General features: G+C 56.7%; 1 protein-coding gene across 5 annotated transcripts in view; it reads left to right on the forward strand.

The window, feature by feature from the left end:
* The first annotated feature begins 811 nt into the window (after positions 1-811).
* Positions 812-26,368, forward strand: part of PRIMA1 (proline rich membrane anchor 1) — a 61,808-nt gene continuing 36,251 nt past the window's right edge. For 2 of the 5 annotated variants that reach the window (XM_059687286.1, XM_059687302.1), the window contains exons 1-3: positions 1,299-1,428; positions 2,111-2,234; positions 9,349-9,484. In XM_059687286.1, coding sequence (XP_059543269.1) covers positions 2,142-2,234; positions 9,349-9,484 — 229 coding nt within the window. In that variant the 5' untranslated portion in view covers positions 1,299-1,428; positions 2,111-2,141. Of the gene's footprint in view, positions 1,276-1,298; positions 1,429-1,601; positions 1,695-2,110; positions 2,235-9,348; positions 9,485-26,368 lie in introns of those variants that run through there. The other 3 variants (XM_059687293.1, XM_059687267.1, XM_059687277.1) reach the window with 3 other exon arrangements.

A 26,368-nucleotide genomic window follows, 5' to 3' on the forward strand; every position in this document is an offset into this window, starting at 1 on the left:
TTTTAAGGGGTGACTTCAGGGCCCATAGAGACTGGGCAAAGGAACAAAGAACATGTCCCTTCCATGGGTGAGCTATGGTCAGATAGCTGCGCTCTGTCCTGAGCCCCTGGTACCTAAACTAGGATGGTCCATGCCCTGGGAGCCCTTCTGGAAGCCCAGTCCATCAGTCCAAGCTGGCCACACGCTTCCACCGGAAGAGCAGAGCGGCTTCACGTACCTGCGGTGTGGCCTGCGGGCCAGGGGCAGCTTGTTTGAACGAAACATGCCGGGCTACTTGGCGACGACTTGTTGATAATCTTGCCTCAAACAGAGGAGTTTGAGATGGTTGCGAAAAAGCAGAGATCTTCCTTCCCCGGGGCCCTAGGCAACTCCTTCCAAGACGCAGCGCTGTGGTGGGAGAGGTCCCTGAACCGGGACCACGGAAGGGAGACAGGCCCTGGGCCCTGCACCCGGAGGGCGGGCACGGAGTGGAGGGGGGGGGCGGGGGGGAGGCGGAGGAGGAGAGGGGACTCCCGTCCCATCCGAATGGGGCGGGAAGGGGAGGGAGTCCTCAAGGACGGAGCGCAAAAAGGGGTCTCCACGAATCAGCCCTCACCCGCTTCCCAACGCCTCGGAGAAACTTGGGGGAGGGCAAGCAAGGAGCAAGTCCCCGTGGAGCTGGGAGTCCTCGGCCTCGCGGGTGGATGAGTAAGTGATTAAGCGCCCAGTACACAATAGCCTCGCTAGATGGAGACTAGGAATCACTGCAGCGGCGCTGGCGGCGGCGGCGGGGAGCGCGGGCGGGAGCGCAGCCCGGCCGGGAGGCGGGCGAGGCTCACGTCTGTTTTCCTTTTTCGTGCATTATTTATTTCGCCTCCGCCCGCGGCCCTGCTGCCCGAGCGGGCGCTCCCAGCCAGTGGCTCTCGCTGCTTCCTCTCGCGGGCAGGCGAGACGGACGCGGAGAGCTCAGCACGCCTGCACCCCGGGCAGCCGCGCGGTGCCACCGGAGGGCGGGGACCCGGGAAGGGCACTGGCCGCCTGGTCCCGGGGGCCTGGAGGAGACTTTCCCCGCCCTCGCCTCCGCCTCGGCAGCCCGCCCGGCCCTGGACGCCGGGGGCCGCCCCTCCCGCCCTGCGCGCTGCCAGGCGCAGCGGGGAGCCACCCGGGGCGAGTGCGCCGCGCCCGGGACCCCAGCTCAGGGGCCCCGGAGGCCCAAGCCGCGCGCAAACTTTTGCTCCGGGATCCGGCGCTCTTCCCCGGCACGCGAAGCCCCCAGGCGCCCGCGCAGTCGCCAGGGTGAGGACCGAGGCTCCGCCTAGAGGGCGGGGGACTGGGGAGGCGGCTGGCTTTAAATGGGGGCCGTCTGGCGGCTCCGGAACATTCTGCCGTGGGGGGAGTGCGACCTCCCTTCGGCGCGCCGTGGATCGGCTGGGACGGCCCCCAGGCAAGGTGGCGTGAGGCCCGAGGGATGGGGCCGAAGATGGAGACCTGGGGGGAGCTCGCGCTCCGGGGCGGGAGGCGGGGCTCGGGAGAGCGCGCCTGGGTGAATGGGGTGCGCACGGAAGTGCATAGGTTGCAGTGTGCGCAGTGAGAGCCGGCGGGGCGAGGAGGGTGCGCGCAGCGTGTGTTTCCTGGTGTTGTGCACGCAGGGTCAGCGAGTGTGCAGGCAGGGGCCGGCGGGTGTGCACGGCTGTGTCTGTGGGTGTGCACCCCGGGTGAGTGGTGCCCGCCCGGTTTGAAAATGTTTCAACTGTGGGAGCGAGTTGAGGCTGGCTGTTTCGGGGGTGATGCGCGGGGCTGTGTCGTGTGCTTGGCGGTGTACGGAGGTGTGCACAGGGCCGAGGTGTGCACGCAGGGTTCTGGGCAGGTGCACGGGGGCCAAAGTATTCCCGCAGGGTTCTGGGAATGTGCGCCAGGAGAGAGTGTGAGTTCTGGGATGCCGGCGTCTGTGAGTGTGCGCGAAGGGTCTTCGAATGTGCAAACTAGAGTGAAGGGGCAGCTGGATTTACGAGGGGGCCCCAGGCTGCGGGGCGTGCCTGCCCAACCCGGACCGCTACGTGTTCGGGTGCGCGACCGCGATGGTGCCCGCGCCCGCGGCGCCCGCCTGACCCGAGCTTTGCTCCCCTGACAGTTCGCCCCGAGAGCGGGTGCCGCGGGTCGAGATGCTGCTCCGGGACCTGGTGCTGCGCCGCGGCTGCTGCTGGCCCTCACTGCTGCTGCACTGCGCGCTCCACCCGCTCTGGGGCTTCGTGCAGGTGAGCGGTGGCGCGGGTTGCCGGGCTGCACCGGTTTGGAGACCTCCTGGGAGAGACCCGGTGGGGGCGGGGTGTCGCTTCACTCTCGGACCCCAGCTTCCTGCAGCCGCCCCCGCTGGCTGGTCCTGGGGAGAGTTTATGTAAAGAAAAGATGCTAGGGCCTCCCCATCCTCTGGCCTGGAAGAGCTAAGAAACTCCATAAGGAGGCTTCAGTTGTGGCCTAAGACCCCAGGACAGGGCCTGGGAACAGGAAGGGCTTAGGGAATGCCTTCTTAGTGATGACATCTGATTGCAGAAATGCCAGGAAAGAAACCTTCGAGCTTTTGCGAACTTAAAAGGAAAAAGATCCCAAGAATATACATCTTTTATCTCCCTCTAGTCAGCTTCCAATTAGCCTTAAGCTGGACTTCAACACAGGAGAGGCTGTGTTCGGTGTAGGGAGTGGAGTTGGGGATGTGGCGGGAGTGTACGTGGTGTCCACTCATGGAGAACGTCGGAAATAACTGTCCGTCTGTAAGGGTTGCCTGAGGATGGAATCTTCGCCCTGGGTCCCTGGGCAGGGGCCAGGCAGCCACCAGCTGGAGTTAACTCTATTAAGATCAGAGAGAGCGTTCGATGGGATGGTCCCTAGAACCTCCCAGAATGTACTCCGTCAGGGGTACAGTGGAGTGGTGAAGAGGTGGGCTTTGTTGTCTGCTTTGAATTTTGAGGCCCAGCCCTGCCCGGTACCAGCTGGGCAACTTTAGGCCGTGCACCTAACCCAGGGGTGGGCAAACTTTTTGACTCGAGGGCCACAATGGGTTCTTCAACTGGACCGGAGGGCCGGAACAAAAGCATGGATGGAGTGTTTGTGTGAACTAATATAAATTCAAAGTAAACATCATTACATAAAAGGGCACGGTCTTTTTTTTTTTTTTTTTTTAGTTTTATTCATTTCAAACGGGCCGGATCCGGCCCGCGGGCTGTAGTTTGCCCACGGCTGACCTAACCTCTCTGCTCTGTGGTTTCTCCTTCCTGACTGTGCTACTACAAGTACTTGATGAGATAAAACACAGAGAGACTACGTAGCACAGTGCCCAGACCATGACAAACACCCACTGTAGCTGCTGCAGCCATTATTGATATTAATGATAGTGATGCTGCTCTTCTACCTGGCTGGCCGGGTGCTCTTGATCACTTCATAGTCTGTTCCACCTTTTTGAGTTGTCAGTGGTTCAGCAGGTGCTGGAGGACATTTTTACTGTTTTGGGCATTTAAATGCCCCACTCTGGGTATTTGCAGCTTCACTTCCGGTGGCATTTGGGGTTTTGGGGTTACTCAGATGGTTATCTGAGTAAGGGGTGACAGTCCACAGAGGAAGGGATGGGCGAGACTGCTTGTCAGTCTGCCGTGGTCCATGAGCTGTGCCAAGTTATGGGGCCCTGCTGGGCACCAGCTCAGTCAGTCCTGCGTGGATGGTGGCTGAGTGAGCGCTGGGAGAGAACCAGGGCCTCTGAAGCTGGGCCCGGCTTGCTGGCTGAGTGGGCGGGTCGACCAGGATCCACCACCCACCCCAGAGCCAGGCCTGCCTTCTGCTCGTCTCTGGCTTGCCTCTGCCTCACTCACCATTGTTTTCCTTTCGGAATTGACAGCTTTGTTTAATGTGTGAAACTGCAGCTATTAAACTCAGTTCTGCCTCCTCAGGATGCAGGGTTTTGTCACTTTGAAACACTCAGGTGGTTGGGGACCAGCTTCCCTTGTTCAGCTTTTAGTTCAACCTCAGGCAGGAAGTTCACTTTGTTTTCACATTTGTTTGCTTACCATTTTCCATAAGACTTTTCAGCTGGTTGGAGAGCCACACAATGATGTTGTCTGTCTCTGAGACTAGAATTCTGCTGGGTAGAAACAGGAGATCCCCATCACCACCCCCAACTCCCCACCATCTCCCTATCACCCTGCCACCACTACCACCATAAGAAATCATTTTGTGAAAACAGCCTGGTTTTTTAACAGTGTCCTTCAGCCAGACAGTACTTACACAAGCGTGTGTGTGTGTGTGTGTGTGTGTGTGTGTGTGTGTGTGTGTGTTGCAGATGCTGTTACTCAATACAAATCAATTTTTGTGCAAATCAATTAGAAAAGGAATCCTCTAGACAAGTAGCATGGATAAAATCTTGGCTGGAAGCTCTGGGAAAATTAATCTACAAACGATAAGGACTGAAAAGCCAAGGGAAAAGGGCTTTGGAATGGATGGGTCTGTTTTTTAAGTAAAAGAGCTGAATCCGGAGGAACAGAAGGGAGAAGAGGAAAAAGGGAAGTTCATGAAGCCATGTATGTCCCTTTAGTGGAGAGACTGAAATCTGTCTAGGAGTTTCTCGGAGGTAGAGAACTCCGCCTGTGCTCTCATGAGCATTTTGCCAGAAGACTCCCCCGAAGTTGTGAGCATTTGGACGGGTGAGACCGACCTCACAAAGTCCTCTAATTAATGGGATAAATGGTGAAGCGAGAGACCCGTGTTCCCCAAAGCACCAAGCTCCTGCCTGGAAGTCAGCCCGAAGCCTCTGCCTATGATCAGAAACTTAATCGTTAAAGTCAGATGACATTTAAAGTGCCGCAAGGTTGGTGTGGGGGCACCCGCGAGCCTCCCCCTTTTCTCCTTAATGTGTCTGGAATTGAGCTTTTGAGCTTCTGTGATTTAGGGTTCTTCTAAGTTCACTTCCAGATGATTCCTTTTTTGCAAGCGAAGAGGATGACAGGCTGGCAAATTTATTAGGTGTGACAGGAGTGTGTCTCATCAAGTTACCGTGGTGCTGGCCTGTCACCATAAAAGATGCCAGAAGCCATCATCTTTGTGGGTGTCTTCCTAAAGCCATCCTCAGGGAGACAGGCTCGGATTCGAGCCCACGGATCTCCCAGGGCTGACCCAGTGCCACCCTCAGGCCCAAGCAATGCTGACCTCCCCCTATGGCAGTCACTACAGCTTCACTTATGTATTCAGCAGCATTTACTGAGCACCTACTGTTTGCCAGGCCCTATGTCAAGTGCAAGAGACCTCATGGTCCCAGTCCTCATGGCATCAACAGTCTGGCAGTGGAGAGGTAATTAAACAAGTAATTAGAGGCAAGATAGCGCAACGGGAGCAAAATGCTCAGAGATGGGATCTGGTGGAAGGGACCCATGTGGTGCTCAGCGGAGACATGCACAAGGAGGAGTCGGAGTCAGGGGGCAAGCGTGGGCGGGTGTGCAAGTGGAAGCAACAGTCCCCAAAGCCCAAGGAGAGAGGGTGAGGCCACTGCTTTGAGCTACTAACATCGTATCTTGCAGTTTGGACTTGATCCTGGGGGCTTCGGGGATTCTCAAGATTTTAAGGAAGAGATGGCAATCTCCGTCCAGCTCCAGCAGGAAGGGTGGATTCGAAAAGGGGGTCAAGGCAAGGGTCAAAGAGGCTGGTGGGGGTAGTGCTGCCAGACTGAGCAAAAAAAAAACAAACACAGGGCATCCAGTTAAATTTGGATTTCAAGTAAACCACAAATTGTTCTTCAGCATAAGTGTACTCCATATAATATTTGGGACATACTTATACTAAAAAAAATTCGTGTTTGTTTACCTAAAATTTAACAGGGTGTCCTATATTTTACATAGCAACTCTCCGTGAGAGGCCGGGGCTGCCCAGCAGGGAGATGATGGTGTCCTTGTTAGGATGATAAGGGAGAGACGTGGATGGATTCAATGACTATTTAGGAGGCAATAGTCCTGGACCAAAAAGCTGTATTGATTGGCCAGGAGTGGGGACTGGCAGCCATGGAGCACCTTGTCCCCCAGACCCCAGTGACAGGTGCCACAGTGGCTGCAGGACCTCCCTGTGCCTCAGGACTCTGGCCCCAGGAGAACAGTGCCGAGCAGGGGAGGGAAGGCAGGTGATGGCAAAAGTGGAATAAACACTCGTCCTAGGAAGCAATGATGCCAGCTTTCGCTCTGGGGGCTTTAGGCAAGTCATTGACCTCTCTGGGCCTCTGCTCCTTCTTGGTCAAGTCCAGCTACAAGTAGGTGACTTCAGGGCAAGTTTCTTCTCCTTGTGGGACTCCCTAAGGTGTAAACCAACCAAGCCAGGTATTGAGACAAGCTCCCAGAACTAAGGAGCTTGTCTGAATGCCACACCACCAAACCACAGAACCCAAAGTGGACCCAGATTGGGGGATGGGGTAGATCCCGTGTTTCTACACTGGTGGGCAGATCATCTCCCAACACATCTTTTCACTGAGCACCAACTGAATGCCAGGCCCTGTGCCACTCCAGTCAATTACTTACTGATCCTGCTGTCCCACCCACTAAGAGTGGATGGTAGCACCTACCTCTCCCAGTTATCCTCATGGTGAAATGACAACTGTCTCCCGTGGCTGACACACAGTAGGGCTCAGGAAGTCACACTTGATCAGGATTAATAAAGCACAGACTCATTTACCTGCCAGCTTTAGTAGGGGGAGGTGTTGGGGGAGGGGGGGCCAAACATTATAAAGCAGTGGGGATGATGCCCCCAAAGAGAAGGGCTTACAAGGGAAGAAGCATCCCTGGGCAGGTGGGTCTAATCTGGGGGGTCCTGGGGTTGGGGTGGCTTACCCAAGAAGGCTGTGCTGGAACTGGGTTTCAAGGATGAATAGAAGTTGGCAGGTAGATAAAGGGTTTGAGTAGCCAATTGTCTGTGGCAAGAGGCTCAGCGGCCACTGATTTGCACTGGACCAAACTCCAGAGAGGCGCCCAAGCAGGGCCCACCCTCAGGGAGAGGGCCAGCCAGCCCAGCCTGGATGCTCTGGTGATGAGGGTGGGTTAAGCGGTTGTGCCAGCCCCTTCCCAGTGGGGCCATTGTCCGAGACACCACAGCTTTTTAAAAGGCCTCCTCCCCCTTCACCCTGGAAACTTGGCCCTGCTTTCCCTGCCTATAATTTCATCGCATTAAACACTTACACATCTGTGCCCTTACGTCCTCTCCCAAAAGTAGGTCATTGTGTTGGGCCAGGTTAAACAAACGTGCTGCTCTTGAACTCTGTCGCGTACATTGCACTTTGGAGAGTGGGAAAGTAATTGCTTTGGCAATGGCATCCGTTGCTTGAAGTTCACACACTTGGTAGAGGCTCTCAAGCAAGCCCCGTAGTCCTAGAAGGTGGGATCCAGAGGACAGGCTCAGGGGCTATGGGAGAACTGGGCTGCACTGGTGGGAAGGCGGGGCAGGGGTGGGAGGGGGCCTGTAAAGAGTTCATCATCCCCGTAAAATAACTGAGAAAAGGCTCACCCTCGAGGATATGCGCTTCCCAGTGGGAGACAACATTGCCTTCCAGAGTCTGAACCGCAGTGGATCCTTAAAATCACTAAAAGGTGGTGAGCAGGAGCGGCCTGGCCTCGCAGATGTTGTCTGGGCTGTAAATCAGCTCACCTCCTGCTGTCACCCCAGCCTGTTCACCTCTGCCAAAGCCAAGAGCATCCCAGTCCTGCGGACCCTCTCCCCTGGGCCTGGGACATGGCAGCGAAGTGTCTGCACCGGCCTAAAGCAGCACTGCGCGGCTGGTCCCAGGGAAACTGGGGTTCTAGGTTTCTGCTCACTCAAGATGACAGCCAGAGAAATTCACCGTGAGCATTATTGATGTGGTGGTGGTGGTGGTGGTGGTGGGGTGACCACCTCCTTTTTCCTTCATGCCTTTAAGTCCGCTTGTTCCCTGGGATGAGCCTCGGGGGTTCACGCACCCTGCAGCAGGGAGGGACGCGGGCAGTTAGAAGTTTAAACTGGGGAGCTAAACAAAATACGCGTGCCTGGCTGCACCTGCAGCCACTCTGCTGTAACTGGCCGTGGGTAAGGCTCAGGTGGGAGTGTTTTTAAAACTGCCTAGCGATGCTGATGGGCAGTCAGGGTTGGGAGCCGCTGGTGGAGCACAACCCACTCCCGCCACTCTGCCTGGTTTACTGGGAGGAAACTGACACTGACATCAAAAAACACCCGACCAGGATTCAAGAGGGCTGGATTCTGGTCCCGTGTTTAACATTTATTCAGTCATTCATTTGTTCATTCATTCATTCATTCACCAAGTATTTATTAAATGGCTGGTATTCTTTAGCCAGGTTATGATAGTGAGAGATGAGGCCTGGCCCCCGCCCCATAGATCTCTAGTCCGACGGTGTAGACAGACAAGAACCAGGGAATCCCCCACATTTCTGCCCCCCAGAGTGGAACCTGGGCCAGAAGCGCCTATTAAAAGGAGATCTGACCAGGTGAGGGAGGTCCGAGGCCCTTCCCTGAGGAGGTGCGAGCCACGCTGAGGAACAGGCGAGCGGGGGGGGGGGGGGGGGAAAGGGGTGGGAGAACCTTCTGGGCCACTGGAGCAGCATGTGAAAAGGGAGGTGGGTGGCCAGGGCCCGGATTGGAAGAAGGGCACTGAGGGCAGAGCTGAGGGTGAGAGCACAGGGTGAGGCAGAGCCCTGTGGCCCTGATCCCCTTTGCTGTGGGCAGGCATTTGGCGGAGGGGGGGGGGGCGGGGGGGCGGGTGTGGAGTTGAGGGATGTAAGTGGCCTGGGCGGGTATGTTTCACGCAAGAACCCTTGGGCTCCCCTTGGTCATGTGGGCCACCAGAGCAGACGCCTGGCTGAGGAAGGTTCCTCCCCCGAGACGGGGGCTGTCAGGGGCTGTGGCCGGAGGGAAAGTGACGGCTTGGCCTTGTTCCGTTGCAAGAAAGCCTGGAGAAGTGGCTGGGTCCGCTTACTGAGGGCGTAGAATCGGTATCCTGTCCTCATCCGGTGAGAGGACCTTGGGCAGCCACTCCTGGGCCTCAGGTCCCTCATCTGTCTGATGGGGAGATTCTAGGAGTTGACCTTCAAGGTCCTATCCACCCTCTTAATCATATTGAGGCCACCTGTGACGGCCCCCTCGCTGGTCCCTGGCAGAGCTGGGAATAAAACCTTAGTCACCAAACCCGCCAAGCCAGCCTCCCGCTTATTCTCTGTGAGCCAGCGCCTCTTCTGCCTGTTCTTCCAGTCCTGGCCTCTGGGAAGAATCCAAGTTCCGGCCTGGCGGGCAGTGGGTGGGGTCGGCCCAGTTCGGCTCCCAGTGGCCTCATTGTCTTCTCTTGGGCACATGTGCCCATTTCTGCAGGTGACGCAGGGCGAGCCCCAGAAGTCCTGCTCCAAGGTGACTGACAGCTGTCAACACATCTGCCAGTGCCGGCCCCCTCCCCCGCTGCCCCCGCCACCCCCACCCCCACCGCCTCCCAGACTCCTCTCCGCCCCAGGTAAGTAGAGGCTGGCGTGTTTCCGGTTCCTCCGTGTGTTTTCGGGGCCCAGGGAGAACCCGCGGGCATGGCAGAGGGCAGCCTGGCCTCCTTGGTAATTTTCCACTGGCCGAGCAGGAGGGAAGCCAAGGCCCAAGTTCTCCCTGCAGTCTGCAAAACGCCGCCCCACAGAGCGTCCTGCGACGGAGAAGGGTTTCTCCATCAGCTAATCAGATAAAAGTCCGTCTCCATTTGATGAGTGACTCGGCCTGGCAGGCCCAGGGCACTGGTCTTGTATATCCCACCCACGCACACGGTTTCCGTTTTCGCCTTTAGTTCTGGTTTAAGGAGGCCATTAGTGTAGAACTGAAGTGAAGGCTCTGGGAGCACAGTGACCTGGATGCCTTTCAGCCACTCGCAGTGAACTCTGCTACCTCCCCCCTTCCCCCCTCGTTTGCTTTGATTTCATCTATGAACAATTTGACTCCCTGGTCATTCAAACAAAGGAGGGGTTCTTTACTCAGAAAGGGCCTCGGTCCTGACCTCTGGGGGTTAAGTTCCTTGCCTACAGTCGCCCGTGGACAAGGTCTCTGATGAGAGAGTCTATATTCTGGATTGATCGCTCCCGTTGGCTCTAGAATGCCTGCGATCCTGTGTGGATCTCTTCCGGTAAACACACCTCTGAGTTACTGGGACATATTTTAAATAATCCTGGTGGCGCTTGGCTCTCTGGTCGGCTGTGAGTCCAGGCTCTCGGGGTCCAGGCAGTGATGCAATGTTCTGGAGGCTCTTCGCAGTCACGGGCATTTCTGTGTTTTGTCTGCTGGGCCCCTACCTGTCTCCATGCTTCCCTGACACCATGGCCAGTGCTTGCCTGAGTGGGGTCCTCAACCTTGCCTGAGGCATTTATTGTAAGTGCAGCCCAGGGTCCTAGCCGGGTGTTCAGTGGTTAGAGTGTCGGCCCACGGACTGAAGGGTTGCAGGCTTGATCCCTGGCCCCGGTCAGGACGTGCGGGAGGCAGCCAATCGATGTGTCTCTTTCATATCAATGTTTCTCTCTCTGAGTCTCTCCTCCTCCCTTCCACTCTCTCTAAGAATCAATAGGGGAAATACCCTCGGGTGAGGAGTAACAAAAAAAAAGTGAAGCTTCAGGGACCCACTCACTTCATACCCACCAACTCAGAGTCATTGGGGTGGGGCTTAAGGAAGTAGCATTATAACAAGTGCCAGGTGGTTAGGAGCCTGTGCAGGATTCTTCCACCCCAGGATGCTCACTCCTCTTCTCACCTGAAGGAATCCCTGAGCTGTCTTGTGGGGCCCAGACTCAGGCACCTGGCCTTGCAGATCACTCTGCCCCCTGCCTGTAGAATTTCCCTCCTCCCACTGCTGGGGCTCCAGGCCTGTGCTGTCTGCAGGGGTGCTTGTGTCTGATGGACCCACAGCCCCAGTTCGAGGCCCTTCCATTCATTTCATTGAAATTCTGTGCCAGACACAGTGAGAGACCAAGCCGGTCTTCTGGGATCTCTCAGCTCAAGGGAAGGCCCCCTATCAGCCGCCTACAATGGGTGGCCCGAGTGAGCATAGCGGTAGCTCTCCGGGTGCACCTGGAATCCTTGAGCCGTTGGCCACAGTAAACAGTGACACTGACCTGGGCCTTGAAGAATGAATGGGATTGCTCTGGGTTGAGACGGAGGTTGTGGGGAAAGGGCATCCGGGCAGAAGGAACGGCATGGGCAAAGGCTGGAGGTGTGACTCTGAGAGACTCACCTTGGGCGTCACAGCCCTTCAGTAGGTTTAAAGGACTGGTCAAGGGGCGGACTGTATTAGCATATATGGCTGATTTCATCCTGTGAATCCTTGTTTGCCAAACGTCATTCACCATATCCAAATATCTCCTGATCGTTGCCCTTTTTTCTTTACAAAGACTCACTTTTGTGGTTATGCAAATTAATTTCCAAAGAAAACTTGACATAACGACTGTCATTGAAAGACCAGTATCCCTTGCGTAAATGAAGGTGACCATAAAAATAAATGTAATGAGTCCCGGCTGTGGTTGGGAGCGTCATCCTGTGCACCAAAGGGTCATAGGTTCAATTCCTGGTCCGGGCCTGTGCCTGGGTTGCGAGTTCCATCCCTGGTCGGGGTGCATACAGGAGGCAGCTGATCGATGTTTCTCTCTCACATCGATGTTTCTCTGTCTCTCTCTCCCTCTTCCTTCCTCTCTCTCTAAAATCAATTAAAAATAAATAAATATGTGTAATGAGAACAAAGCGAGTGGTAGTGAGTTGTCAGAGCCACGGTAGTTCCATGCGGAGATTCTTCTCTAGAAAGAAATCAGAAGGTTTGTAAGAGAATCAGAAGGGCCGAATTTCTTGTTCTGTGTTTCACTGTGCCCTTGGGTCCCTGTGCCATGGAAAACCAGCTCACTGAGCTCAAGGACCAGTGGCCCCTCCTTCAGGAAACCGCTGTAGACTGTGATCAGCCCACAAAAGTGTTAAGCAGGGAAATGGCGTGATTCTGCACATCTGTTTCAGAAACATCAACTTTTCTGAGAGCGGGGATGGGGGATGAGCTACCAGACTGGAGGGAATCTTGAGATAATTCGGTCCCAGACCACCCATTAGGAAGCCAGGAAGGGGCTGCAGAGAAGGGGAGGCGGGCAGGGAGTGCCTGAGAGGGGGCCGCCACCTATGTTGAGCTTTGGGCATGAGGGCACTTCTGGGTGAGGGGAGAGCACACATATTTGGTCCTATGGCAGGACTTTTCTAGTAGCAGGAACCCATCTTGAAGGGGCTTAAGCAATACCAAAACTAGGGAGGGAGCCCGGCTGGTGCGGCTCAGTGGTTGAGCGTCGACCTATGGACCAGGAGGTCACGGTTCAATTCCCGGTCAGGACACATGCCCTGGTTGCGCGTTCGATCCCTAGTACCGGGGTGTGCAGGAGGCGGCCGATGAGTGATTCTCTCTCATCATTGATGTTTCTATCTCTCTCCCTCTCCCTTCCTTTCTGAACTCAACAAAAACTTCTTTTTTTAAAAAAAAAAAATGTGACACGGGCTCTTTAAGTGCTCATTGAAGGAGGATCCTTTTGCCGAAGCGAGGCGGAGGAGCAGGCGGGAGCCGTGCCCGCGGATGGTGCCGCTGAGGAGGTCACGCAGCATCACTGCTGCTGGGCTCCATTCCTCGGAATCAATGGCCGAGGCCCTGACGTTGCAGGAGCGGGAATGCAATTCCACCGCTTGAGAGAGGAGCCAGGGAATCTGTGAACATTTTAAAACCACACCAGCCTACACACACACACACACACACACACACGCACACACACACACACACACGCACACACACGCACACACTCTGAACTTTCCTTTGCCTCCATAGCAGTCACCCCGCCCACGCAATATCTGATTAGTGAGTTGACTTATGCCTGGTCCTTGGCTAGAGGCAGACAATGACCATGTGTCTGCCTGTCCACTTACAGCCCCAGCTCCTTAGCACCTGCCCGGCATGTCATGGGTCCTCAGTCGCTGCTAATTCATTCCTTTTGCAAAGGTTTTTTGCTGTCTCCCATTGCCAGACACTGGCGAGGGTCTAGGAATGCCATGGGGAACAGGCCAGCAGGGTCCCTGCGGCCATGGAGGTTGTAGCTTGCTCTCGGCGCGCACAGACAGGCCAGGGCAGGTGGGGGGCTGGGACAGAAGAACAGACCACAGCTGTCACCGGGAAAATAGAAGGCAATGTGTGCGCCAAGGTAATGAAATGATGCGCTGTGATGGGGGTAATCGCGGGGTCACTGCGTTGCATGGTCCAGGGACAGGAGATGACCTGTCAGCCGTGAGCCGGCTGAAGGATGTGGTCTGGGGGAAGGTCGTTCTCAGCGTAGGCAGCAGCAAGTGCAAGTTCCTCAGGCAGGAACTGGAAGCCCTCTGGGTGCAAGAAGGGCTGGCTGCTGGGTGAAGGACAGGAGGCGGGAGTCCCAGGGGACGGGCCTGGCCAGACCACGCAGGCTCAGGGGCCCTGGAGGCCGGAGAAAGGGCTGGGTTTTCTCTTCATATGCAACTAGAGGAGGGTTTGGAGCAGGGGCGTGGTGTGGCCTCATTGACACTCTGCAGAGGCTGGCTCCCCGCTGAGGGGGCTGTTGCTTGGGCCCGGGAGAAATAGTGATGGAGGAGCCTGGATGTGGCCTGGATGCGGGGTGAGGGAGAGGCAGCCCTGGCCCAGTCTGAGAGGTTTGGAGGTGGGGTGATGGGACTCTGACGGCTGTGGTTGGGTGGGGCAGGGGTGTCCGAGGTTCTGTGCGATCAACGAGCAGGTGTCACTCCCAGCACTCCCTCTTGGTCCTCGGGATGCTTGTGAGCTCACCAATGGGCTAATGCAGACCCGGGGGCGCCCGGACGGGGTGAGCAGCAGCTCAAAGGCCCCCCCCCCCCCCCCCGAGTGTTTTAGCGGCTGCCATTTCGTAAGGACACAATCTCTGGGACCTTATGAAGGTTCCGATAACTGGGGCTAACCCGATTTTTTTCTGGGTTGTGACAAGTTTGGAGAAAGCAGACGAGGAGGCCCCTGGAGGCCTATATCGCCGAGGATGGGTGCAGCGGGTGAGGCCACCCCTGGGGACCGGCCTTCTCCTCGGGCGCCAGGCTCCTCGGGAAAGAGTGTGAACCCCACAGCTCCATCTTTGCACAGAGTGAGCCCTGAGGAGGGGCTGTGGGCGTCAAACATGGGCCATGTCACTTTGAATAGCTCTTGCTTTGTGGGCTGTGTCAGTGCTGAGTTGGTCCTTAATGTCACCATGGATTGGGGTACCGGGGATCAGATGTTCATCTTTTGCGGGAGGCAGGACTTCTGTCCTGTCATCTTTGAGTCACTTGCCTGGTTTTCGAGTAGGAGGACCTGGAGGCCGGGCCTGTCTCTGGCTTTGGCTCTTGCCAGCTGTGTGCTGGTCACTCATGCTCTCTGAGCTTCTGTGTTCTTGTCTGCGCATGAGCGATGAGGTTCCGTCCTCCAAAGGTGGTTGTGAGTGCAAAAAGTGCATGTGAAGGCCTAGCCCAGCTCCCGGTACAGCCCCACCCTCTGGCCAGCGCAACCTTTGCTTGAATGGATCTCTTCCCCCAGCTGGTCTCAGCTCTCCCATCCATAAAATGGGCCGGCTCTGCCTTGAGCTCCACTCTAGCCGAGCACAGGGACCTGTGGCCACGACCCTCGTCCCCGACCTGGAGCGTCTGACATCGTAGGAATTTTAATAGTTGCTGGCTTTCTTTTAAAAAGTGATTTTATTTTTTTTAAGTACTGGCTTTCCCTTTCCCAGTTCAATAAATGGAATTGTTCGTCTTCCATGTATATGCTTGCATCCAGCAAATAAAAGATGATGGATTTATGTGGACTTTAATTTACTCAAAAAAACCTTTATCCATTGATTTATTGAACAAGCCTTTACTGAGTATGTCACAGCCCTGCCCTCAGGGAACCTGAGCCCTGGACGCCCGTAGGCATCACCCAAGAGCTTTAGAAATGGTGCCCGGCCCGCCCTAGAGGGAGTGATTCTTGTATGAATTAGGTTGAAATTCTTGGCTGTAACCAGAGGCAGGAGGCAGGGAGGGAAGGTGAGGTGTGACGGAACTTGGGGCCAAGGGCCAGCTAGATGAGACGTGCGCATGAGTGAGTGGCCTCCGGTATCGTTGCCGCGGCTGGGATGCCCCAGGCGTGGCGCCTGCCCTCCGGGACCTTGGAGTCTTGTGAGGAGTCTGGGCTCCATGCTGAGCTGGAAACAGGGGCTCTCACATCTCGGCAAACGCGCACGTCCATGCCCGACGTGTACCTCCTGGTGCTCGCTTTCTTGTAATTTTTTTATTGAGATAAATTCACCATTTTACAGTATACCTTTCAGCAGTTTTTAGTATATTCACAATGTTGTGTAACCACCACGACAGTCTAATTCCAGATCATTTTTGTCCCCCCCACCGAAATAAACCCTGTACCTCCCAAATCAGCCCCCTCGCCTAGTCCCTGACAACCACTGATCTACTTTTTGCTATTCTGGACATTTAACATAAACCTAGTGTTTTTCCGTGGCCCGAGCCTCGGTTTCCCATCTCCTGGTGGGAGGGAGCCTCCCTCCTCAGTGTTGAGAGGCGGAATCCAGCCGGCGTGTGCAGGGTGGGCCCACAGCCCAGCACGGGGCAGGTGTTGGAGGGTGAGGCCCCCATAACGGAAGGGGATCCTGCAGCATCGGTGGGGGGATGGCCTCACCTGCTGCCTGGGTGGAGAGCTGGCTCTGACACCCACAACGCTGGCCTCATGCGGACCATTTCACTCACAGGGCTGTGGGGAGGGTACAGTCGGTTCGCAGGCGACCGCGTGCAGAGCAGGGCCGGCTCAGGCGGTCACGCTGTCAGTGCGGGCTATTTCGTGTTATTACAGAATCCATCCAGGGTGTTCCACTGTGTTCAGCACAAAGCAGGCACTCTGCCCCATTAAGTTTCTCCCTGAGGACAGGACTGTTGATTCATCTTTGTCCCCACAGCTTGACCCATGAGGCTTTGAAAGAAAGAATGAATGAATGAGTGAATGTGACCCGACGAGGAAGGCAGAAGAGAAACTTTCCGGGATACGCGGGTGGGGAGGGGACCAACATGTTTACAAGCCGGCCACTTGCCAGGGAGCCTCTGGGAGCACATCTGAGCTGGGCTCCTCCGGAAACAGACACCAAGGCAAGAATTCAAGTGCGGGTGGTTACTTGGGAGATGGGGCGAGGGTGGCAGGCAGCCAAGGCGGCGACCACCATGGACCCTGGAGGGAGACTGGTCCCACTGGGGAGCTCTGGGAAGTGGTGGGGTCACCCACAGCTCCTGAGAGCGACTCACCTGAGGGCCCAGGGGGTTAGGGGTGCAGTCGACTCCCCAGGCAGAGAGGCAATGCTGGCAGCTGGAGGCCGAGCCAGTGAGCCCAGCAGGACGCCAGCAGCACCTGCTCAGGCTGTGCCCTTCTCCCACCGCAACTGCCGTGGTGCCCCCGCCCTGGTCAGCCCCAGAGGGGTCTAGACCTCAAGCTGGGAGCCCACCCCCCTCTCTCCCACTCGGGGAAGCGCATCAGCGGTCAAGTGGGTGTCCTCCTATCAGAGGGGTAGCCAATGTATGTGCTTAAGGAGCAGCAAACCCCACACAGTCACCGGCTCACTCACAAGTGTGTGTAGATCTATCTCCATGTGGCCACGGACTGAGGGTGGCACAGCGGGTTAGACAGGGCGAAGACCGGGCTCTGTCTTCTCTCAGGTGGAGTTTGGGATCCCTGTGGGCAGTATGCAGAGGCAGCGCGCACGGGAATGGCACCCACGCGGCCGCTGTGGGGAGCAGGTGTCCCGCAGGTGTCATGGCTGAGCCCAGGGGGACGTCTGGGAGTGGAGGTGGGCAAGGGGCTGTGTTCTGGCAGAAGGAAGGGCAGGGGCAAAGCATTGGAGGATGGACAGCCTGCCCATCCTAGGGCTGGCGTGCACAGGAGGCGTGGGGATGGAGCTGGAGGAGCGAGGGCGCTGCCCAGCCTGAGGAGCACGGGGATCTTGGGTGCATTCCAGGGCAGTGGAGGCTCTGAGTGGAGAGCTCCCCTCTGAGACCCCTTAGACAGCCCTGGTTGGGGGAGGCTGGGGGCGGGAAAGAAGTGGCAGGAGACAGAGGCGGCAGGGAGCAGGCGGTGGTCCAGGGCAGAGAGCACTGGCCTGGGCCGGGCAGTGGCTGTGGGCCAGGGGCCGCGACCTGAGAACCTTCAGGTGGCCTCCAGCTGGAACCTAAAAAATAAAAAGGAAGGAGAGAGCGCCAGTTGGAAGGAATAAACTCGCTCTCTGGGTGTCCAGGCGTGGAAGGTGACACTGGACAGCAGGGAAGGCACTGGTTTGTGGGTGTGCGTTGAGGGCGGAGGCCTGAGCTGGCCCTCAGGCTGTGGGGTGGGGGCTCCGGGGGGCGCGTGGGGAGGAAGAGGAGCCTGAGAAAGGCAGTCAGAGGGGGAGGGGAAGGGGAAAACCAGGGGAGGGGACCTGGAGACAAGGGCCCCTCCCCGCCCCCCTACCCCCCCAAGGGCTGGGGAGAGCGCGCGGGGATCAGGAACGGGAGCTGGTGTCCACCTCCTACACCCACTTCCCACGGGAGGAGGAAGCTGTAAGCACTAAACAGATGCGTGCTTCTCTCTTAGGGACGGGAGGTGCCAAGCCAGAGCCCCCAGGACACTGGGAGCTGAGGCGGGGGAGGCGATGGCCGGCAGGTGGGCCTTTACTCACTCAAACATTTCTTGAGCGAGTCTACATTTTAGCAGCTTGGGATGCACCACGGAACAAAACAGATGCCGAGCTGACGCTGGCAGGAAAGAGAGGCCAGAACGCAATGAAGCTGATAAAGCTGTGAGCTGGGCAGTCTGCTGGCCAGGGCAGGTGCTGTGAGAAATGGCAGGGGACTGCAGCAGGCTGGGGCTGGGGCTGGGGCTGGGCCAGGAGCAAGCTGAAGAGGAGGTAGCCTGGGAGCAAGGCTGGCAGGAGGAGGCTCGCTGGCACCCGGGGAGAGGACCTCAGCCCGAGGCCCAGGACGGAGCTCACCTGGAGCCTGAGGGGCAGCCAGGGGCCAGTGTGGCTGGAGCAGAGTGGGGTCGGGGTAGGAGGTGAGAATGGGGAGAGGCTGGCAGGCCCACTGTGAGGGCTGTCCGTGGGGGTGGGGGTGGGAGTGTCTCAGGGAGGATGTCCCCAGGAGTTTGGGGCGGTTCTGGAAGAGCGAAGGGCTTTGAGCAGCTGAGTTCAGCGAAGCACATGGTGCTGGAAGACGATGAATCTCCGAGATGGGAGGGGGCCAAGGCCCCTGCGCACTTGTGTGTCTGTGCTCAGCTCCTGGCTGGGCAGCCATCTCTTTCTAAGACGCTGCCAAGATGCTGGCCTGTTTGTTCCCCTGCACAGCCCGGTTTATGGGGCTTGATTTATGCTGCCTCTCATCCTGTTCCTCTCCCTAAATATGGGTAGGTTGCGGATGAGGATGGTGTCTGTTAGTCCCAGCGTGGGCCCCCTTCAGACTGGCCGTGACCTGTAAATGGTATGGACCTTGCCCTTCGTCCTTTGACCTCTAGAGGAGAAACCCAGGAAAGGCCGAGGGAAGCTTCCAAACCAGGACGTTCACACGAGGGTCTCTGCTGACGTCCAGAGCGGCCTGGGGACACCACGCCCTCCTTCTGGGGCGCTCCTCTTCCAGGAAGGCCCCCCTCCTCAAGGCCTGGAGGTTGGGGTCAGGAATGGGTTGTTCCAGCTGCCTGGTCGGGCTGTGGGTGGCCAAGCAGCCGTGTGGTCCCTCCACCAGGAGGATGGCCGGGCTCAGGACTGTGAAATTCGGATTGTGCTGGAAGTGCAGTGACCCTGGACACCCAGAGAGAGTTGATTCCTTCCAACTGGCACTCTCTCCTTCCCCTCCCCTCCCTTTCCTTTTTTTTTAAATTTATCTTTATTGTTGAAAGTATTACAGATGTCCCCTTCTCTCCCCGCCCCCGCGTTGACCCCTCCCACCCCATATTGGCCCCTCTTCCTCCCCTCACTTTCAAGCCCTCTCCCTCACACTCCTAGTTCATACTTTTCCAAATTCAGATGAATCCTCCCTCCACACACACACTCTTCTTCACTCTCTCCCTCTCTCCCCTTGAGCTGACTCGTATCTACCTGTGGTTCTCAATCACAAGTAAAAACACCCCCTAGTGTACATGTGGAAGTGTGTGTTGGGGTGGGGAGGGCTCATGTTTAGGTTGTTGTCATAGTGACTGGGGGGTGGGGAGGAGCCTCGGGAAGGGCTAGTGGCACTGAGTGGACAGGGGCCAGGGGTGACCAAGGTCATACCAGGGACAGTTCTCCACCAAGAAGCCCCTCCCCATAATACAACAGGCCCTGCTGAGAAACTGCAGCCACAGGCCTTGTTTCCAAGCAGCCGGGTGTCCAGTCCCGCCTGGTGCCCCTAGGAAAGTTGGGTGTTTCCATTTTTGGAAACCTCAGTGAGGGCCCTGCTGCTGTGGGCGACAGTTCCTGTCTCTTTCGATGACTGTTTCACTCTTGTCCGATAGCGTGGGGCTCGTCCACATTCTTTTATCCGCCATTTACCAACAGAGGTACAGAATGTGCCAGGCCTGGTCCAGGTGCTCGGGGGTGTGGCTAGCGTCTCCGAATGGGTCCAGTGGTCTCTGATGACCACACTCACTGGCAGGCCCCCCAGGGGCAGAGAATGGGGCCGTTTCATCCTGTGTGCAGCCCGCAGAGCTCACCTGGCCAGTAAGTTCTCATGTGCTGATTGGACCCCGGGACTCCAGTTGTGCCTGTGTGGACGTTCTGATTGGCTGGAGTACAGGGCTCTCTGCGTCCATCACCAGGGCTCCTGTTCTTCTCTATGCTTTGAGTGCTGATGTGTGAACTTGAACTTTTACACACAGTCTCATGTGGTCAGGTACTTCTATAGACTTCATGTTTTTGTTTTTGTGTGTGTTTTTTTAAATTTTCATCCCTCATCCTGTCTTAGATCCGCTACCCTAGAGGGAGAGCCTGAGGCCGGGGTTCGGATGTGTGTGTGTTACTATTGAAGGAATGTTCTCTGGAGGAGGCCATAGGGGAGGAAGGGGGCAGGACAGGAAAGCGAAGGAGCCGATCAGGGTGTGGTTTCAGCTGGAATCGCACTTCCTGAGAGCCCATTGGCCCATGAGGAAGCCTGAGGCTGGGGGCAGCTCTCTGTGGCCACATCTGTGAGTCATCAGCTCTGGCTGCCCAGTGACCTGGGGGACACCAACACACCTGCTACAGGTCCTCTTAGACGCGGGGACAGTCTCTGTCAAGCAAGATACTGCACAACGTGCTCACAATCTCTTGGCCCAAATGTTGGCAGAATCGATTGCTGTGAAGACCTACCAAGTTTTATCTCACTGCTTTTGAGATTTTTAACCGTTTCTCTGAGTTTCTCCCCATTTTGTTCCATTCATTCCCTCCCTTCCCCCCATTTCCCCTGAACTTGTGCTCCCACCAGGACCGAGCCCAGTGCCCTGAAGTGCCCAGCTCGCCTTGCAGGACTCCGTGCCGAGGGTCGGTCCCCAGAGCCCTAAGCCACAGCCTGGGAGCCAAGCGCCCCTCCCGGGGGGGGTGGGGCCCACCACGGGCGGAACCCTGCATTCCCTCACAGGCAGAAATACACAAAGGGTTTTCATCTCTGAGAGCATGCGGCCCTATGACCAGCCAAGCAGTTTATCTCCTTATTCAACTCTAAGATGCTGTCTGCGGCCACGGAAAGCCCCATGGGATTAACCGCTCTGACCTTCCCCCGGGTTCCCGGAGAGACTGCGGGAGCCGTAGGGAAGCCGGAGACGGCGGCGGGGACGTTTATTAAGTACTGCTGTCTCGGAGGTGCAGCCATTGAGTCAGACGACTAATTCCTTTCTTGCTTGTTTTGTTTCTTTACGCACACATCGCACGGTTTATCCGCCTTCCCCTTGGGAGTTATCCCACTGGCTCTGGCAGTTCTGTCCCTGCCCCTTGAGCTTCTATATAGATCCCCCCCCTACAAGGGTTGTAACCAGCGTGGTCAAAATGGGGAGCCCACACTGTGGTCAAAAATCGGGGTTTTGCCCCGGCCGGGTGGCCCAGTTGGTTGGCGTGTCATCCGGACACCGAGGTTGTGGGTGTGATTCTGGTCGTGGCTCATGCCCGGGTTTCAGGTTCCATCCCGGCCGTGGCGCATCCAGGAGGCTTGAGAAGAGCCTCTATCGTTGGGCCTTCTCCTGGGAGAGATGGCGAAGCTCTGCCAGGCGGGTCAGGGAGGGGCGCCCCTTGGTTTCTGTCCTTCCTCCCGCCAGAGAAGAACAAGGCAATCTGAGCCACGCCTGCTCCTCGCTCCCCGGGTTCTGTGTCCCCGTTGCCAGCGATCAGAGGAGGCCAAAGGCCCCCGTTTCCTGGAAGGGACTCTGGCCTGTCCCCTGCCCCTCCGGAGTGAATGGGCTCCTTGTTGTCATATTTAGAATGAGCCGGACTGTGGGTGGCAGAGGCCCATTGTCCCCTGCATTGGCAGAGAGAATTATGGGTGCCTGGCAATACAATGCATCCTCCTCTTCTTGGCCACGGGCACAGCCAGTTCCGCTGTGCGGCCTCTGGGGAGCCAGGGGTCACCGTGGAGGCAGTTGGCTTGGAGGCTTAGGTTCCAGCCATCAAGCTTTCCTCCTTCCATGGGCTGGGGATGGTGTGGTGCCCTCTGGGAGGCCAAGCCAGGTCTGCGCTGCTGGCCGTGCCCGGCTGGCAGGCCTCTGTCTCTGCACCAAGTGTAGGAGCCAGGGAAGGGCCCTGGACCGCTCCCGGCCTCTGGTTTTCAACCAGGAGAGTCTGTTCCCCAGGGAACATTTGGTCATCACAGTTGGGCAGAGTGCTCCAGGCATCTAATGGGCAGAGGCTGGGGGTGCCCAGGACACCCCCGAGCAAAGAATGATCCGACCCAAAATGTCAACAGGGCCGAGGCTGCGGAAGCCTGCTCTCGGCCGAGGTCATGACCCCGCTTGGCCGAGGGGTGTTTGAGGCCCAGATTCATGAAGTGCGCGCAGAAGTTTGAAGGGTCTCCAGTGCAATGCCAGAAGCCACGTTGTGTGGCCTTGATCTTGAGACTGAGCTGCTTGTCCAGAAAGAAAAGGAAGTTCGCAGGCCGGGGCTGGTTGCCCAGTCTCAGCGTGCGCATCCTTCGGACAGAAGCTGCCCATGGGAAGGGGAAGCAGCCTTCTTGTGGGGCCCGGGCCGGCCCCGTTTCATGCCTGTGGTACAACTGCCCGTCACAGAGGATGGAGCCCCAGAGCAGCCTTCTGCACTGTTACTGTCTCGAAGGCAAAGTGACCGCTTTTGAGGTCACAAGTGTCCGCTCAGGAGGCTGTGTAGCTATTAAAAGAGTGAGTGCGTTGCCCGGCCGGCATGGCTCCGTGGTTGAGCATCAACCTACGAACCTGGAGGTCACAATGGGTTCAATTTCTGGTCAGGGCACATGCCAGGGTTGTGGGCTCAATCCCCAGTATAGGGCATGCAGGGGGCAGCTGATCAACGATTCTTTTTCTCATCATTGATGTTTCTCTCTCTCTCCCTCTCCCTTCCTCACTGGAAACAATTTTTAAAAAAGTGAGTGTGCATGCCAAGAGTGGGCATTGGAAATATCCCAGCTCAGCAGAGACCTGAGTGGTTGGGTCCCCCAGTGCACCCCTCTCCTCTCCCTCCCCCTCCCCCTCCCTTTCTGTCCTGGATGCCCCAGCAGTGGTGGCTGAAACCTCACAGCTCAGCTCCGATCCCGTCGCTCTGTCGCTCTCCGAGCAGCTCTGTGACTTTGCCTCTTTGGCCCTTAGGGACCCTCAGAGTCCTCACCTATAAGACGGTACCAGTAATTCCTGCCTGGTCTGTCCCGGGAAGAGGGGATCAACACTAATAAAAGAGAAAAATGGTAATTGGCGTACGAGCTACCCTTTTCATTGGCTAATCAGGGCTATATGCAAATTAACTGCCAACTAAGATTGGCAGTTAACTGCCAACTAAGATTGGCAGTTAACTGCCAACAAGATGGCGGTTAACTTGCATATGTAGGTACAATGCAGGGAGGCGAAAGGGAAAGCAGGAAGAAGCCCCCTGCCACTGACAATGATCGGAAACCCAGGGGGGAGCTAAGAGCTGGGGGGCAGCGCCTTTGCCCTGCCCCCCAGCCATGATCGGAGAATCAGGTGCCTTTTCCGCCCTGGCCAGTGATAGCAGGAAGTAGGGGTGGAGCCAGCGATGGGAGCTGGGCACGGTCGAAGCTGGCAGTCCCAGGAGCTAGGGGTCCCTTGCCTGGGCCTAAAGCGAAGCCCACGATCGCGGGGCTGCTGCAGCTGCGGGTCCCCGCTGCCTGGGCCGGACGCCTCAGCCAGAGGCGTCAGGCCTGGGCAAGGGGCCGATCCTGCGATTGGAGGGTGATGGGGGTCAACGCCTGAGGGCTCCCAGTATGTGAGAGTGGGCAGGCTGGGCTGAGGGACACTCCCCCCCACACACACCCAGTGCACGAATTTCGTGCACCGGGCCCCTAGTATGAGAATAACATTTAAAATCGAAGGGGGAAAGGTGCTTTGGAAACAGCACTGTGGGCATATCAGTGGCTCTCATTTTGCCGCCTGGGGGCTAAGAGTCTACCCTCGGCTGCCTTTCGGGGAAGGAAAGTGGACGTGGCCCCTCCCGTCAGCCAGGACCAGCGCCGTCAGTAGCCTCGCTGCGTGACACCGATGGCTTCTATCCGTGCTGCCCAGCATGGCAGCCGCTGGCTGCATGTGACCACTGAGCCCTTAAAATAGGGCTAGTGCAGCTGAGGACTTGGACTTCTCATTTAACTGTTTTAAATATTTCACATGCACGTGGTCACATGGGGCTAGTGGCCACTACGGCCGAGTGCCGTCGTGGGCCATCCGTGTGGGGCTGTTGCTTTTTGCTCCTCAAGACGATGGCTCTGCTCCAAAGCCACCGGCGTGTCCGGCTCCTTTCTTTCTTGTTTTGAACAAACTGAGCGGCCGTGGTTTTCTCAGCTGTGTCGCCATCCCTCCATGTCACAACCCGGCCTCAGCTCCACCCCACAGGGCCTTTCCCACAGGACGTGGGCTCTGCCCAGGGACGCAGGGCAGTGTCCGGGAAGGGGCATCGGGACACAGAGAGCTCCCTGGGTCCTGCAGGCTGTAATTTCATCTCCTTGGAAGCCAGGCCTGGATCTTCCAGCGCCTCGTGACCTCCTGTCTAAGGTTCCTGGCTGGAGCCTGTCCTCAGAGATGGAGAGGATTTCAAAGGACATGTTTCCAGGGGGGACAAGGGAGGCGGCCAGTGGGAGCCTAACCTCAGGCCCCGTTTCCCAAAGGCCTGGGCCTGGGCCTGAGCCTGCTCTGGAGGGGACGTCATCACCCACCAGCGGCAGGGGGCTCCACAGGCTCACCTGGCACCTGGCGGTCACTGGTTAAGGACTCCGGGTTCTGGGGGCGTGAATTCTCTCTGCTTTGTTTGGGCGCCCCAGCAGCCCCGGGACAGCCTTCCAAAGAAGGGCCCCCAGGAGAGTGGGGTGTAGCTGTACACCCCCCGCACCCAGGCAGGTGGGAGGCAGCTTCCACCTTGTCACCTGCACCCACCGCCACCGCTGCAGCAGCTGCCGTCTGAACACCAACAAGCAAAACAGCCCCAGGTGGGTCGGTGGGAGGGAGGGGAGGCCCGTGGCTTGGAACCGCCAGAGGAGGAAAGGCGCCGAGCTGCCGACACCGAGGGTGAGCCTGTCATCAGATTAGGAGCCAGAGTCTTAGACCCTGGCACCCAGGTGGCGGCTGGCCCTGCCCTGGGCATCAGCCTGCTGCTTACAGGACTGTGAGGCAGCGTGGGCAGTTCCTGGGGGTCCGCCCTAAATCTGCCCAAATCCCCTCGCTCTACTTGTGGACCCAGACCTGCCTTTGGAAGACAGTTATAGTGGCAACCCCATCTTTTTTAAATGCTTTGAGTTTTGAGAGAGAGAACAGGAGAGGGAGAGAAAGGGCTGCCCCTGCAGCAGGGCCCCAGGAGGACAGCAGACACATTACAGGGTAGATGCTCCCCACCAGCCTTCCAGAGAATGTGTCAGCCGTGGACTGATGAGCTATCATTTAAAAATAAATAAATAAATAATATATATATATATATATATATATATATATATATATATAATTTTTTAAATATATATTTTTATTGATTTTTTACAGAGAGGAAGGGAGAGGGATAGAGAGCTAGAAACATTCATGAGAGAGAAACATCGATCAGCTGCCTCCTGCACACCTCCTACTGGGGATGTGCCCACAACCAAGGTACATGCCCTTGACTGGAATCGAACCTGGGACCTTTCAGCCCACAGGCCGACGCTCTATCCACTGAGCCAAACTGGTTAGGGCAATATATTTTTATTGATTTCAGAAAGGAAGGGAGAGGGAGAGAGAGACAGAAACATCAATGATGAGAGAGAATCATTGATTGGCTGCCTCCTGCACACCCCCAACTGGGGATCGAGCCCGCAAGCCAGGCATGTGCCCTTGACTGGAATCGAAACTGGGACCCTTTGGTCCGCAGTCCGACGCTCTATCCACTGAGCCGAACCAGCTGGGCTCATTTTAGTGCGTTGTCTGGGGTCACTTAGCAGGGGTGTGGGGTGACATCAGGGCCCACACGTGTGTCTGCCTGTCCTCGGTGCTTGTGCTGTCTCACCACGTCGTCACTGTCAAAACTCCCGGAGGACAGCGCCCTGGGCCACCTGCCTAGAGACCTCCCCCAGGGCATGGGCAAGACCCTGGGAGTTCAGGACCATTCTAAAAATAAAGTGGGAAGAGTGGAGCATTCACTTGCAAAGTAAAAATCTGGGATGTCGTTTCAGACTACAGTGGGGCCTTGACTTATGAGTGTCCCGACTAACGAGTTTTTCAAGATACAAGCCGTCTCTCGGCCGATTTTTTGCTTTGAGTTGCGAGCTAAAATTCGGGTTACGAGCCAGCTTCAGATACCCCACCGCTAGTTGGCGCAGCGAACGTCACAGTGAACGCCACAACATCAGCTCAGCATCACGTGTCTCACTCGTTCACTTTAATGATTTGACATACGAGTCATTTGAGTTACGAGCTCCGTCACGGAACAAATTAAACTCGTAAGTCAAGGCCCCACGGTACTTGCTTAATCTTATCTAAGAATCTCCGGTAAAGACCACCCTGGTTAGGTAGAGGTAGACATACTTTTCCTGTACAAGTAAATACGTTAGGTTTTGCAGGCCATACAGTCTCCATTGCAGCTACTCAGCTCGGCTGTGTAGTCAGAAAGCATCCATGACAATAGGCAAACACACGGTATGTCTTTGTTCCAATAAAACTTTATTTACAACAAGAGGA

Source organism: Myotis daubentonii, chromosome 1, assembly GCF_963259705.1.
Source record: "Myotis daubentonii chromosome 1, mMyoDau2.1, whole genome shotgun sequence".
NCBI lineage: Eukaryota > Metazoa > Chordata > Mammalia > Chiroptera > Vespertilionidae > Myotis > Myotis daubentonii.